This window comes from Cimex lectularius, unplaced genomic scaffold (assembly GCF_000648675.2).
Source record: "Cimex lectularius strain Harlan isolate CLEC.00 unplaced genomic scaffold, Clec_2.1 scaffold132, whole genome shotgun sequence".
Lineage (NCBI taxonomy): Eukaryota > Metazoa > Arthropoda > Insecta > Hemiptera > Cimicidae > Cimex > Cimex lectularius.
The window spans coordinates 899,868-916,368 of NW_019392772.1; the positions used below are offsets into that span (position 1 = coordinate 899,868).

Sequence of the window (16,501 nt, forward strand, 5' to 3'; positions counted from 1 at the left end):
TTGCTGAAGACGTTGAAGTGGGAAGAAATATCATCTCTTGTTTAAGATCATAACAGTACTTTATGCAGAAATTGCGAGCCCAAGGAAAGCGAAAAAATAGAACTACAGTAAGAGAATAAAAGAACTATTAGGGATTTAATAAGGAAAACTCTAGTTTTCAGTGGAGTAAAAAGCTAAGGCGTTGAAGAGTAGCCGTTTTTAATAATACAGCCTAGACATACCAAAAATTCGCCGAGATTTTTAACTTTAGGAGGGTTTTGTGGAAATTAAGGACTGGGATTTGTTAGGATTAAAAAGAATGCCGTTATTACTAGACAATTGATTCCGACAATGAAGTTCATGGTTGATCAGAGAGATAGCTTTAGAGATGTTGCTTGTAGGACACAGGTTTGTCATCAGTATGTACACCGAAAAGCAAAAAAGTAGCCACGTTCGTTCTTTTCATAGTAAACACCTGCAACCCATTAATTTTTTTTGTTTCCTGGATATTTTTAAAGAAAAATATAAAACATAGCTAAATAAAAAAATTAAACAGTAAAACAATTTAACGAAAAATATTACTACGGAAAACAGTAATGAAAATTAATTAAGGTCTCTAGTTGAGATAAAAAGTCAGTGTCACGAGCGGGATTCGAACCCACGACCTTCGGCTAGATATGTTTTATCTCAACTAAAAACCTTAATTATTTGAAAGATATTAATTGGTCAGACGAACCACGAAACTAATGAGTTTAATAAGTTAAAATGAAGTATATCTTCACTAAAGCTCTCCGTTGCCATTTCATTAGTCGCCGAGAATCCAATAGATTACACGACGTTTGAAAAATGGCAAAAAGGAGGGAAAATGCAAAAGGTGTGGTTGAGATGGTATCTACCCGAAGGTCGTGGGTTCGAATCCCGCTCGTGACACTGACTTTTTATCTCAACTAAAAACCTTAATTAATTGAAAGATATTAATTGGTCAAGCGGACCACGAAACTAGTGAATTTAACTTGCGTTGTTCACTGCTTGCTTTCGCCGTGGCATCAATTTTATGAGGTCTGTGGAATATTTTCATACTCTTCCAACCGCGCCATTCTTAATCCCTTCAAATTCTAAGGCATCACTGGGCGATTTTTATCCATTCTGACAAACTCGAAAGGTGTTCGAAGTCAACAATACATGCTGACCACTCCAAACATTGAGTTCCAAGTGGTCACCAATGATCCTAGGTGTATGGGGCTTTGTACAGTCACGCACAAAAATAAAACCTCCCCCAATTAGTAGCATATAAGGAACAGCTTGTTATGATAACAAATATTCAATGTATCGCGTAGCTGTCAGAGAACCCTCGATGGACATCAAATTTGTGCGACCTTCCATAGAAATTCCTGCCTAAACCAAAACTCCAGCACCTCCTCGCTTCACCGGAGCGAAAATTTGGGTTCGCAACAGCAGAGGTTATATCAACCCTCGGGGTGCCGGTGTTTTTAAAATAAAAGCCCATTTGTAAGTATGTCGGCCCTGCTTTCGAACCCGGGACCTTTACCTTACAGTGATGAGCGCCGTGTCCACGCCTAAACCGTTGCGGTCACTGACGCCCCTCCCAGTTCATCAGAAGGCTTCAAACCCTTGACTCATCTGAAAATCAGATTTTAATCCAATCTTGCTCAGACCAATTGATGTCATCTTTTACGAAACTTAACCGAGCTGTTCTTTCCCTTGTTAGAAGTTCTGGATTAGTGGCAGGCCTTCTCGCGCGTAATCCAGCTTGTGAATGTCTTTACTTTACAGTGCGTAAATTGACATTGACCTTTCTAACTTGTTGAAGTAATAGCATGATCTTAACAGCGGTAGATGAGGGAGTACATTGGAAACAATACAACGATCATTTATCTGAGATGTGACACGATGGCGTCCTGATCCAGCCGTCTTGAATAACCTCCAGTATCTTGGTAGCGATAGAAGACCCTTCGGACAATTACTCTCGGAATGATAAGCACCCTGAGCATATACACTAGACTTCTTCCATCTTCCAACAATGCTATGATTCTAGCCGAATCTGTATCTCTTAAAGCCATCACGCAAATTAATGGTACAAATTAGAAAAAAAAAGTATCGGAAAATTAAAACAGAAGATTTACAGAAAAAACAACAATGAAGATTGACTATTCCAATATTTATTTACAAAATCCAATTGTTCATAAATGGGAGATTTTATATATGTTTTATTTACCTTTAATCCTTTAAAATGGACCAAATATTGTAAGATAAATCAATGGTGGATTGTCTAAGAGTTAATTAAAAATATTAAGAGTGGCCACTTTTTCGGCCTCTAAGTGTAGATAAAATTGGGAGAAATTACGGATTAATGGGAGATCATTTAAAAACATGGAAAATAGTAAAGGTCTAAGAATAGAGCATTAATGATTGTGAAAAAAATAATTTGTTTTAAATGTCCACTTAGAAGATTATTTTATAAGAAGAATGCAATCTGATTTAATTAGTTTCACAATCCTTTAAACAAATCCATCCAACCGCGCTCATAAATTGCTGTAAATTTAATTGTTTTGTTCTAATTGTTTAGTTAATTTCTTTGCCCTAATTTAACATTAATTTGCCAAGTAAAAACTGTTTCTTCCTCAATGACATCTAAAGGAGTCCACAGGTGATCAGTTTTGATCGATCTGCACGATATTTCAGGAAGGTTGAATTTAAACCAAGTACTTTGTTATATCAAATTAAGTAAAAAAATATTCAATTATTATTTAAATTTATTTACATTTAATTAATTACTTACAATGAATATATTTTACAAACACATGTTATATTTTAGTGCAAGTTATATTGGTCATTTATATTACTGTAAAAATACAAATTAAATACAATCAATTATTTTTATATATATGGAATTAAATTTCAAGACTAACGTTCTATTTATGTTTTATGATGCAATGTGTGTGTGTGTATAACNAATTTTCCCTCCTTCTTCCCATTTTTCAAAAAATTCAAATTCATTCAGAAAATTCAAAAGTTTGGCTTATTTCTTTCTCCAGGAAACACGTTTGTTGGGCGGTTACATCTGTCATACCCTTCAAAAAATAATATACTGATCCAACTAGATCTCACTTCTTCGAAAACTCATTACATTAAGCAGTTTGTGTAAATTTTGCCAATCTTTAACAAGTTTTGAACAGATTAGTGTATTTTTGAAATTCTCCTAAGATTTTCCAATGTTTACATGTTGTGGGTTTGTCCCAACGTCACGGCTATCAGATAAACTGAAAGTGTTCAGTAGATTACTCATTCTCAACAACGTTGATTTTGAATACGACTTCAATTTTAATGAAAAATTTTAAAAAAATTATAAAAAACGTATGATGATTCAGTAAGATTGGTATTTTTGCGAGAAGTACGGTAATTGAACTCTCCCAAAAACAAGTGTTTCAAATTTTCAACCTTAATTTTGATGAAAAATGCATAGGTATTGGAGACATTCTCTTTCTTTGTGTAACAAATTCGTTTTTTCCCAAAAGAAAATTTAAAAATCGTGTTTTATAAAAGGAGTAAGTTAAAAAACTTGTTTGCGCTATTCTAAGCCGTTTATGTTCTACTATCAACCATTTTTCATTTCAGCGAACCGTTCTGGCTACAAAGTTTAAAGGTGAAACAAGTTGAATACAACCTAAATTGACGAAAAAAAAGAAACTCAATGACATCAAAACATCATTTTTTACCATACGTTTCCCTATTGCAATCAAAATTAAGCCTTATAAAATTGAAGATCAAGGTTTATCGAAAGCTATCAAAAGTCAGTAAAAACAGAATCTAAATGAATATCGTTGACTACGAAATCATGGATTGTTAACGTTTTGTTCAAAGCGAGAACAAACAGACAAGAACGGCTTTTTACTTACTTTCGGGCATGGTCATTGCGTCGAAACTTACTATTTAGCTAGACTTACCGAAATCCATTCATGGCTATGGATAAAGGTCCAATGCCAAAAAAGTGGATTTAGTAAGTATATAAAAGAGAAAGATTAGGCGGCCTTTTTTGCAGAAGAATTGTACCGTCAAGTTTCCAAGACCCCTGTAATATTGAAAAAAATAATTTTCCAAGCGTTCGAATCGCCTTTTTCCTGTGATAAGGACGTTTAAATATCATTTTTCTATCGACTGTCATCTTCACTTTCGGCTCGGACCGTTAAAGAGTTTTTGGAAAGTCTGGTTAAGGAAAGGAGATTCGTCCTGGCGTTCCCGTCCCCTTTACGTGATCTGGCATCGGTTAGAAGGAAAAAAGAGAGAAAAAATGACTTTTCTTCATGACTTGTATCATTGTGTGGCTGCGCCTTTTAGATATGTCACTGAAGACCACAGCAATTGACAGTAGAATGCGGACGGCTCATTTTATCCAGCGTCCTCCGACGAAAATTGATCGGTTTCGCTTTAAAAATGTTTTTCAAATCCTCACTCTCCAAAATGAATACTTTGTTTATAGATATTCAGCAAGTACAATAAAACGATTAAGCAATCCTCAATTTGAACATGTATAATGTAGAATGTCATCTATTCATGCACATATTTCCAATAACAGTTTATACACTTACTTCACTTAAAAAACAGGTTGCAAGAAATAAGAAATTGGTATATTTCAACTTGTTTGGCGATAGTTAGAAACTAGTTTTCCAACTGCGACAACTGTAATTACAATGGAATTTTGTGGTCTAGAGGAGAAAACGTCGATATACTTTCCTGTCTCACAAGCAACAAGGAGCTTCAAATAAAAAAACGAACTAGAATTTTTGTTTGTCATCAATTGATTAATCTTTTCATGATGTGAGGTGTAAAGTTTGGGCTATAAAACACAAAAAAAGCCTGTGTTTTAATGTTTTTACAATATTGACGAAAGCCTCAACAAGGTGGAACTAAAACTGTAATAATCTAATCTTATGATCTGGGCGGCATGTTCCAACAATTTAGCCTTTCAAAAAATTATAAAAACTTTTTTATACTGACGACGAGTGTCAGGAGTTTCGGTCACAAGATCGAACACTTAATCATAACAGCTAGTGCCATTAAAATTATATACATGTAAAATGTATATGAATGTTCTTTAAACGAAAAGAACCAACACATTGTACTGCTTCAAGTAAGACTGCTACTAATTTGGGTAAAGTTTTAGAAAAGCTGCTATAAAAAAGAATCTTCCGACCCTAAGTTCTCAAAATATAATCCCCACTATCAATTTGATTTCCTGTAGGGGCGTCGGTGGCCGCAACGGTTTAGGCGTTGACACGGCGCTCATCACTGTAAGGTAAAGGTCCTGGGTTCGAATCCAGCGGCCCTGCATTCGAACCCGATGTACTTACAAATGGGCTTTTTTTCAAAAACACCGGCACCCCGAGGGTTGATATAAGCTCTGCAGTTGCGAACCCTCGTAAAATAAAAAAATAAAAAATTTGGTTTCCGCAACTGCTGTTCCATTATCCAACCCTGCCATGTGTGGTAGACATTATCTCCTCCTCTCTTGACTTTCTGTTCTGTACCTTTTTTGAAGTAAGCCAAGCATGTGATCCACCAGGGCTTACTGTCATGCTCAAGGGCACCCTCCACTTACTATCAAATACTGCACAGTTATCTCACGGGCCGGTTTTTCTGAGTCATTGAAGACAATTCCCTCTCAGAATATTTGCTGGGGTTTTTCAGCAGCGTTCTGGCCTCCACACTAACCTGATTTATACAGCTGACATTTCAGCATATCCTCAAACCACTACCCTCATATATGTAGTTGATACAGCGTTCCTCCTAGTAACTCCGATACTGCCATTTCCACTCGAGACCTTCAAAACTTTACTAGAGTCTTGGTGAGAAAAGACGCCTATTCGCACGACTAAAACGTAAAGGAGCTATGAAACGATACAGGACTCTTGCACGACTTCTTGACAACCGGTTTGATTTACGTTTCAGGCAAAGGCTGATTACAGCACCATAGTTAAGCCGATATCGACTAACGGACTGGAAGTGTGGGGTTCAGCCAAAAATTCATTCAAACTGCCCAGTCCTTAATCCTACGAAAAATCCTTGATGTTCCATTTTATGAATCGAACGTAAATACACATATACACTTAAATATTCCATTTGTTCAAAATAAAATCCGCTTTCATTATCGAAAATTTCCCAAAAACTTTCCAACCACCGAAAATCAGCACATCCAAAACCTCGCATCCTTACGAATTCCCTCTAACCCTTCTCGCCGACTGAAAAAACGATTGCCTCGAGATCTCCTACACAGCGAGAGTAAAAGTGATATTTACACAACCATTAATTAAACAGCTTACTTTTACTATCATAGGAGTACATCCAATGGGTATTTTCTCCACTCATGTCTTTTATTTCGTATATTTTTTGCATTGTTACATGTTACCGAATTGAACGTAGTTGTAATGTACTGAAAATTGAAAGAATCTGAAATGAGTTACCAAAAATAAAGATATAGCTATCACGTGAATTGTGTGCTGAGTTTTTAAACCATACTTAAGAGTCATTTGCACCTCGTACATCAAGCCTATTGTGCTCCGCGTTGGAGCAGCTATCTAGCATCAGGCTCTTTATTAGCTTCCATTGCCTTGATTGTTGTTTTTTAATCAAAAAGGTAATAAATACTGCTAATGCACACATGAACGCAGAGCCACCTTCCAAAGATCACAGGACACAAAAGAACGAATAAAGTTCAATAAGGATTGAAGAAAGATAAAAGATCTTTCACTGGGCAATCCAAAACAAAATGTATAAGATAAGCAAAACAACAAGCACATTGAACAGTATCAACAAAAACAACTGAAAATGAAAACCGAAATTGTAAATAAATTTTCCGAATGAACTTTCAAGCTTTTCATTCATAAGGACATAAACTCTACCAACAATTTTTTTTATTGGGAAAAAGTGACATGTTTATTGAAAGTTTCTGTATGATTTTCAGAAATAATGCATTTCAAAAGTGCAAAATGAGAATTTAAATCTACTTACAAACTCACTGAATTTTTTAAGTATTCACAAATTAAATAAAATGAAACTTTTTGTTATTGTTGTTTGTTTGTTTTTTTTAAATTCCGTTCTGTTTATAAATTTATTAGCTGCGAGTGGTTTTTCCGCTATACGCTTCATTAGATTCTACCCAGGCCGGTGGACTTCGTTTTCTTTTGTTTTCACGCCTCCTTGCTACCAGACATTTTTTTTTGCTGGGGGTCGTAGTGCGGTATTTGATTTTATTATTTAATTAAATGCACTAGCAGTGCGTTTGATCTATAGATTTTATTAAATCAAAACAAACTTGGAAGACAAGTAATTTTTATATTTAATTCAATTTTTTTTATTTAAAAACGTTTTGTTGTAAAACCCAAGAGATCCTAGCAGGTTCTAATCTGTATTTGACTCAGTCCTGTTGGATAGTGCAGTTGATTATACAGCAAAAAAAACGTTTATTTACTGTTTAAAAAAAGTCCAATTATAAACACTTAGTAATTCCACGATTCCTTTGTTGTTTTTATATATCTTTTGAGGAAAAAAGCTCAAAGAAAGCAGGTTCTAATATGTATACGACTATGTCCTGTAAGATAGAGTAGTTGGTTATACAGCAAAACAAGCTTGTAAAAAAGGCAAACCAATTATAAATGTCTTACTAGAAAATCGAAATTTCCTTTGTTATTTTTATATTTCCTTTGAAGGACAAAATCGCAAGGAGTAACTAGCAGATTCTAATGTCTATGTCCTATTGGTTAGAGCTGTTCTTTATACAGCAAAAAAAAGCGTTTATTTACTTTTTTTTTAAAGTCCACTTATAAAACCTTAGAATTCCACGTATCCTTTGTTGTTTTTATATTTATTTTTAAGAAAAAAACCTCAAGGAGTAACTAGCAAGTTCTAATATGTATACGACTATGTCCTGTAAGATAGTGCAGTTGGTTATACAACAAAAAAAAGCTTGTTGTAAAAAAGGCAAACCAATTATAAATGTCTCACTAGAAACTCGAAATTTCCTTTGAAGGACAAAATCGCAAGGAGTAACTAGCAGATTCTAATGTGTATATGTCTATGTCCTGTTGGTTAGAGCTGTTCTTTATACAGCAAAAAAAAACACATTGATTTACTCTTTAAAAAAAGTCCAATTATAAAACACTTTTTTTCTTTTGGAGGAAAATTCCTCCCTGTTTATTAATAATTCCCTTTGGCTGTAAAGGCATATGCATATGTGTAAAAAATCCGTTTATCTCTTTCTTGTACGCAAAACAAGTCCCCAGCAAGAAATCGATATTTTTTTTCTTTTGGAGGAAAAAGTTCCACCCTGTATATTAATAATTCCCGTTGTCTAGTAGTACAATTATATGCAAATATATAAAAATTGCATTTTCTCAATTATAAATGCTAAGAACACAACGATTGTTTTCTTTGTTTGTTATATTTCTTTTGAAGGAAAAAAACCATTTTACCAGTTAAATTATTTATTTCTGATGAGCTTATTTGAAATTCAAAGCAAATGAAATAGTAGGAATTAATATGGTGTATGTGTAATGCATATTTCTCTTTTGATTGCTTTATATTTGTAAATTTAAAATTATGTAAAACCTTTTTTTATCAGGCGTTAAAATTTATTTTAGCCTGACATAACCAAAATGTTGTCATTGTCCTAGTACTTGTGTTATTCTTATTGTTGTATGGTTAAAATATTTAAATTTTTTGTATTATTTAAATCAATGTGTGGTTTAAACAGACGAGACAATTTATTACAATAAATATTGGTAGTTTTAAAATAATTTGTAACACTTACTCATTTTCTTTAAAAATATCCTCCCTTCAGGTTTCGGAGGATCGTCGAATTTGACTTTGATGAGCACTCCACCGTCTTCCTCGATGGACTTAGGTTCGATTTTAATTTTCCCACCACCGAATCCCGCCTCGGGGAGCTGAAGATCGAGAGTATGGGTCATCAAATAGTGTACACCTTTGTTGTACAAGATATCGGTTATGCCGTCGACACTACGCGGCTCCAGGATGAGCTTCGGCCTTCGCTTCTCGTGGAGGGCCTCCGAGTCTTCAACCGCGTTGACGAAAGCGGCGAAATCTTCCTCTTCATCGTAAACCGCGTTTGACTCGAACGAGTATTTGTTTTCGTTCTTGACGAAGTTGATCGACTCGGTGATAGCTATGTCGCCTTCAAGTGTGTCCTCGATCGTCTCCCTGAGGCCGTCCTGGACGCACGTGAAGCTCGCCCTCTTCCAGCACTTGGACAAGAGGCCGTCCCATGTCGGGTTCCCGGTCACGTTGACTCCCGAAGACGACGTACCCACGACGGATAACGCGAGGATCAAAATAGTGAAAGACATGCTCACAGCATGACAACACACAGCGGACTGGGTCGCCGGCGTAACTTCACTCTTCACTCTCCCACTTAAGAGACCGGTGACCCATTTCTCCTCCCGCTTGCATCTCTTCTCCACCCCAAACTCCCTTTCAACCCGTTTCAGACAGCATTTAATCGATCCGCCTCCGTCCCAATTCCACCCTGGGATGGGGGCATTAGTAAAATCCTGGCCTACTTTCAATACAAAATACACCACCCATTAAAGCTTTCCCTGATTGACGTAAATTGCATAATTTGAACGATTTCAACAAGTACCGAGCCAAATAATTGAATGGCAAAATAATTTTAACGACCTACATTCACTTGAATTAACTTTTTTCAATCAGTACTCTAAAAAAATTCCAAACGAGGATAGATTCTAACATAAAATATTTATTAAAATAATAAACACATAACAAAATGATCAAACATTTTCACCTGAAAAAACAATTTAGGTGAAAACAAAACCTTTGAGTTGAACTTTTATATCAAAAGTCAATAATAAAGATAAGTCGTGTTTTTAAAAAAAACCTTCACACGTTCGAAGAAAATTGATTGGATCCGGGTGTTAGTCACTAGAATAGGCCAATCTCTTGCCACACTCTGCCACCTACTTTGACATGAGATTCGATTCTTTAAAAAAAAGCTTTCAAAAAACTCTTTGAGAAACAAAAATAAAATTATTAGTTGAACTTAAATCTGATAGATGATCATCGTTATTAATGAAGATGCAATAGACCCGATTAGTCAGGATTTTCCTATGAACAGAGGTTAGGTTATCCTACATATCAAATTGAACTAAAAGTCTTCATTGTCCAAAGATTGATTTTCGTATGTATTGAGACAATTCACTTTTCAGTTACTTCAACTGTAAATTTGATTACACCCAAGGAAAGCGGATTGCAACCCTGTAAGATTCAGTTTTTAATTACTTAGAATGTAAATTTTTATGAATTTCCGAAGCTCCAAGCACACGACACTAATTATAAAATCAGACACACATTCTTAGAAACTGGAAACGGGATCCCGGAAACACTCTTTACAACATAGTATAAAGTCTCAAAAGACTCAAAGGAGATGAAGAATTCGGAAGGAAATCAGGACACAACAACCTGATGATATCCTGGGTACCAAGCCTCTTTACCTGTGCACCGAGACCACTATTGGTCTGTGCATTGAGTACCAGGGCGCAAAGGAATTTTGGGTAACGAAAAGATAAAAGGAGATCTGGATAAACTCAAGAGGTGCTAGGCAAAGTAAACATGTTAAAACTACCTCTCTAAAACTGGCAAACTCTACTACAGTTTAAGAGGGCTAAACTCTGAGGATTGATAGGATTATATACCGATCTCTGGCATTTGAGAACACAGCTACTATTCAATGAGGAGGAAGAAACAACCTAATATCACCTTCCGATGCGAAACAAGCGCTGAATGGAGAAATAACGTGAGATAGCAAGAAAACCCAAGAAAATAAATTGTAGCAAGATAGTCAACGACCAAGTGCATCTTAGGAGAACGATCGAGTCGGCTGCACTGAACTAAGGCACTAGGAAAATAGAACAAGTGGAAAGGCTGCATATCCATCATCTCTTCATCATCATCAACCACTTAACTATGTTTAGTCTAATTTAGTTTCCAAAAATTGTACTTGATTTAAAAAAATGCAATTTGGATAAAATCAAATACCTTGTCAATACCAAAAAAGCGCCCAGATAATCCATTCTTAATCAGCATTTCAAATACATTGGTAATACTGAAAGGATTATTATTCTACATATATATTTTATTATTATTTATTTTTGTTTATTGTTTTTTAAGAGGGTCGCAACAGAAGAGGTTAAATCAACCCTCGGGGTGCCAGTGTTTTTGAAATAAGCCCATTTGTAAGTACATCGAGTTGGAATGCAGGGCCGCTGGATTCGAACCTGGGACCTTTACCTTGCAGTAATGAGCGCGTGTCAAAGCCTAAACAGTTGTGGACACCGACGCCCCATATTTTCACCATTAAATTTATCGGTGAATGTTAAGCGCTGTTTGCAATTCCCCAAAAAATATCAGATTCCAGACAACTGAGCTACATCCTACATTTTTAAGGATTGAACAATTTTACGGTATAGGTCATCTTTCATATCTATTGTTTTAAATATTTGTTTGCAAAAATATAGATTCATTCTTTGAACACGAACAGTTTCACATTGAGTCTGAAAGTGCATAGAGGCAGTGGGAGTCTAATGAAGGGAGGACGTAAATATTTTTGATAAAGAATTTAAACATTTCTTCGATTTTAGTATAAGATGCAGAACCCCATATTTGGGCACCATAACTAACATAGGATTGGAACGTAGGGTTGTTATTCGTTTAGAGGTAAAACCAGCGAGAACACGCGGTCCTTAAACGCTACCTACAGCCATTCAGCTTAGACTATTGGTGTCGATCTTTAATTATTACTAATTAAAGTAATTATATAATTAACTCCGTGTAAAGTCCTGTTATTATATAAAATCAATACAACCGGAACCTTTCGATTAGGACCGAAGATAAAAACTTCCTTTGAGGCCGGTAATCTTTTTTTAAAAGTAGTAATTTCACGACTGTTGATGTTTCTATAGCTTTTAAATATTAAACGCTTGACATATATTTGTCGTCAATATTGAAAAGGCAGAAGAGGCTTTTCAAAAAAACTATTTTGAATCAAGGTCGGGGTCATCAATCACAATTTGAAAAGTGACACGGCGAACAAAGACCTATTAACCCTTTTATGGATCCTTTGATTCCTTCGATTATCGACTATTAATCTTATCTGACGATGGGCAGTGTACTAAGATTTGAACTGGAAACAAATTATTAATTATGTTCTAAAACCTAATCGAACATCTCTCTCTCTCTCTCTCTCTCTCTCTCTCTCTCTCTCTCTCTCCCTTTATATTTCTTTTCTTCTTTTCTCTTGTCTCTCTTCCTCTCACTCTCTCTATTTTTATCTTTGCCACACTCTCTCACACACACACACACACATACACACACACACTTTCTCTCTCCTCAATTGGGCACATGTTTGTATGTACGTACATAAGCGGATTTGAGCTATATATGTTCAAATCTCTCTTAGGAAGAAATTAATACAAGAGATAATGACAAAAAATATTTTGGTACGATTCGTTAGTTGACAAATGTGTAATAATGGGATGGTGTCATGAATTTTTATCAACAAAAAAATTGCATATATGTAAATAACTTCCTGGAAGATTTAAAACTAGAATTCAGACAGGGCCTCATTTGGAGGAGAGAGCGCACGCGTTTTCATTCAATCTACAAAGCTATCAACACTGACCCAGGGGAAAACACGTATTTAAAAGACAGTTCGCGAAGGTATGTTTATAATAACGAAAACTAGGAAAGAAATTTTAAATTTAAATTGTTCATACACTAGAAGTGAAGAGAGACAGTGTTCTCGTCGCAATATATTAGCAGATAAAACTGTTTTTCAATTTGTATGTATCTCTCCAGTTCCAGGAACTACGCAAAAACTTTTTTACATGAATTCGAAATATATTGGAATACATTTCTCGAATATTTAAATGGACGAAATTGGCAGGAACGACACAATTATGTAATATATGTATGCATTAAAACGTAGAAATCAATTGACACAAGAATTGAATTATTAAATTAATATAGTTTGAATCTATATCTATAACTTGTTAATGTTGGGTGGGTATTGTTAATGGTATTCAAAGTCTATTTATTTTGTAAATGTGAAATTGAGTACTGTATACAATATTTATGTATTTATTAATAGTTGTTATGAGTTATATAGGTTATAGATATATATTGAACTAATTTATTTGTAACGTTTTGAGAAATTGTTTATATTTATATATATATGCTTGTTTATTGTATTATTATTATTTTCTCTCTAGCTGATTTAATGTACGATTCAATGTCTCTTATAAATATTATGCGTGCCAACTTCCTCGGACAGAAGAATATTTGAGATGATATTTCAAAGATGTATGGACTTTTTGTACAGTTCATATATGTATGTTGTTTTTTGAGAAAAAGACATAAAAAGAATTTCTATTATATTGTATTCAAATCTCTTCCTCTCTCCCTTTCACCCTTTCTCGCTCCCTCTCTCTCTTTCCCTCTCTCTCTCACTCTCTCTCCCTTCCTCACTCTCCCTCCCTTTCACCACTCTTTTTCTTTTCTTTTTTCTTACTTCAGTACATTAAAAAAATATCATTTACATAAATCAATCAATGTGCAAAAGGTGGTTACTATGAAATACAAAAAATTGGATAATAGTAACTATTAATTGGAATAGAAAGACGCAGAGACGGGTTTGATCTTTTATATATTGGCATATTTCACAAAAACGCTTGATTGAATAAGTTGTTGAATATATATATGTTTTTAGGCAAAGGGGAAGGAAGGTTAGATTCTTATTTTATTACGTGAAAAAGTAATACTACAGAATAAGACTAACATAAATTTTAACTATTTTTTATGAACATAGTAAGTAATATCCATTAAAGCAGATAAGCCTTATGTCTACCACTCAACCAAGCACGTTCTCGAAGTGCATTCCATTCCTCCTCCAGCAATTTCTAGCGTGTATCTTCATCGTTTTCACGACATCCGTTTATTGCCCATTAATCGTTTTCGACGACGAGCAGCGTGCTCAAACTTGAAAACTCTCTCTCTCTCTCTCTCTCTCTCTCTCTCTCTCTCTCTCTCTCTCTCTCTCTCTCTCTTTCTCTCTTTCTGTCCCTCTGTCGGTCTGTCTCACAAGGGGACGACCAGGTTGGTGGTTCACGGATTTGGGCCAAACATTTTTTGGTGATTCTACGCTCCAAAATATCTGACACGTATCCGCTTGCATTCTTGTGATTAGGCTTCAAATTTTTTTTAAAATAATATTTTTATTTGGCCTTTCTACTTGCTCAAATCAAGTATGTAAATATATCATTTTACAGTATTTTATTTTATTTTTTATTATTTAAAATAAATTTTATTTTTTATTTTATTATTTATCAGTATTTTTACAGTATTTTTTATGACGATTGCTCTAAAAATATAGTAAAATCTATCAAAGTTTATCAATAACCTGAAAATTTTTAAAAACCAAATATTTTTCAAGTAAACTAGTCATACTTTTTCGTGAAACTAGTACGAAATTTCGTTTTAGCACCTCTAGCGGCTCCTAATTGACATTTTTGTTTTAATTTAAATTTATTGATTTTTTACTCCTAAAATGTTTCAGATTTTTCAGAATTCGTTATAGTCGGTAATCAGAAGTCGATTGAAACTGCTATAATAATTCAGACGTCTAAAAGGATTTTTAATGGCGTATATACAATATAATATATAAAATATTTCTATAAAAAAATACTCAAAAGTGTAAAATTATTTGCCAGAAATTAACCTCTTTTTGGAAATAATAGTCCGATATTTATGTTTGATACAATTTGTGGATATCATTAAAAAGACAAACAACCATGAAAATCGGTCCACTAGGTTTTGGGGAAAATGATTTTAGACCTGGCATTAGGAATGTCAGGCAGAAGGTCGTCGAAATTATCATTAAAAAATGAATTTACGGCGATTTACGCGAAAGTCGGTATCTAAGTGTTTTAGAATGCAAGAATCATGAATCTGACAATGGGATCAAATTGTGACTATTTTCTGACCTACTTTGCTTACAGAATGTTTGTTAAAATGTGGAAAAAACACTATTTTGTTGATTTATGTTTTGAAATCATACCAAATTAGAATATTCTGCGTAATGGAACATTTTTTGATATTAAACAACAATGAAATTAATACACCAAAAATAATATTTTTTTAATCTCTAAATCATGATTGAAGCTCATTTAATTGCGACTATTATTCATTAAAAATTCTATGCGCATTTTTATCTCGTATCCATATCTATTTGCTATAGATAGACTTAAATTCTAAAAAAATATAAACTGAGTGATATTTTGTTTATAATTTGAGTTGCAACAAATAAATATACAGCTGTTGTAGATTAGTATGACAATTCGAATGGCCCAATTATTCTTTACTTTCTAATTGTGAATAGATACGTTAATCGATGATTGTTCGCTTTGGAATCGTTTTTAAACAATTATAAAGGCGAGAGAGAGCAATGACGTATTAATAATTCCTGTCAGTTTTTTTCCTCTTCAGTGCAATAACCCGTTATTCTGTATCATTGTTAACATTTGTTAATAGGGGTCAAATATTGTAACGCTTAGGCAGGAGTGCCATCGATATCCAGGTACGGGTTTTTTTTATTCGGTGACACGGCACAGAAACGTCACCTGGTTAAATTATGCCACAGGATTTTATGCTGATCTTTTCAAAGGACAGACCGCTTGGATACCGGAACTGAAGAAAAGGATTATACAATTTAGCTTTGTTTATTGTTATGGGTTTATTTCTCTACTATAACTGTCTTATAAATATTTTCATACATGTATTGCAAAAATAATAATTTACAATTTCAATTAATTAATCTTTTTTTGTAAGGTTTTTGGTTGAAATGTAAAAGCTAGTGCCACGAGCGGGATTCGAACCCACGACCTTCGGCTAAATTCGCCGCTTCTCTACCACTCGGACACCAACTCCTCACCTCAACCTACAACCTTTCGAATTTTCCCTCTTTTTTTCCATTTTTCAATTTGATTCAATTGGATCAAAATCACGATAGCTCAAGTGGTAGAGGAGCGGCGAATTTAGCCGAAGGTCGTGGGTTCGAATCCCGCTCGTGTCACTAGTTTTTTCGTTCAACCAAAAAACTACATAAAAAAAAGGATTAATTGAAAGAAGCCATTTTGTCAATAGACCTCTAAATATAATGGATAATTTACAATATTAGATGCTTTATTCTTTAATGAAGATGGCAGGTAAAGAGAGAGTATGGTGTTACAATCGAATAATGACCTACTGATGACCGGCGAAAATGGGAAAATTTGTTGTCCCATTCAGGAAAATCACCTCTAAAACCATACGGTTCAACTTCTTTTCTTCAAAAACGTGTAGTTGTAGAGTGAAGTAAACGGCACGGCCTTAAAAACACATGAAGGCAAACTGTGATGATCTTTGAAAAAGAGCAGATATA

At 34.5% G+C, this 16,501-nt stretch overlaps 1 protein-coding gene across 1 annotated transcript in view; it reads right to left on the reverse strand.

Moving 5' to 3' along the window:
- Window positions 1-9,403, reverse strand: part of LOC106662385 — a 37,370-nt gene extending 27,967 nt beyond the window's left edge. Inside the window, exon 1 of the mRNA XM_014386452.2 lies at window positions 8,804-9,403. Within this exon, the coding sequence (XP_014241938.1) occupies window positions 8,804-9,359 (556 nt within the window). The 5' untranslated portion in view covers window positions 9,360-9,403. The remainder of the gene's footprint in view (window positions 1-8,803) is intronic.
- Between the last annotated feature and the right edge of the window lie 7,098 nt (window positions 9,404-16,501).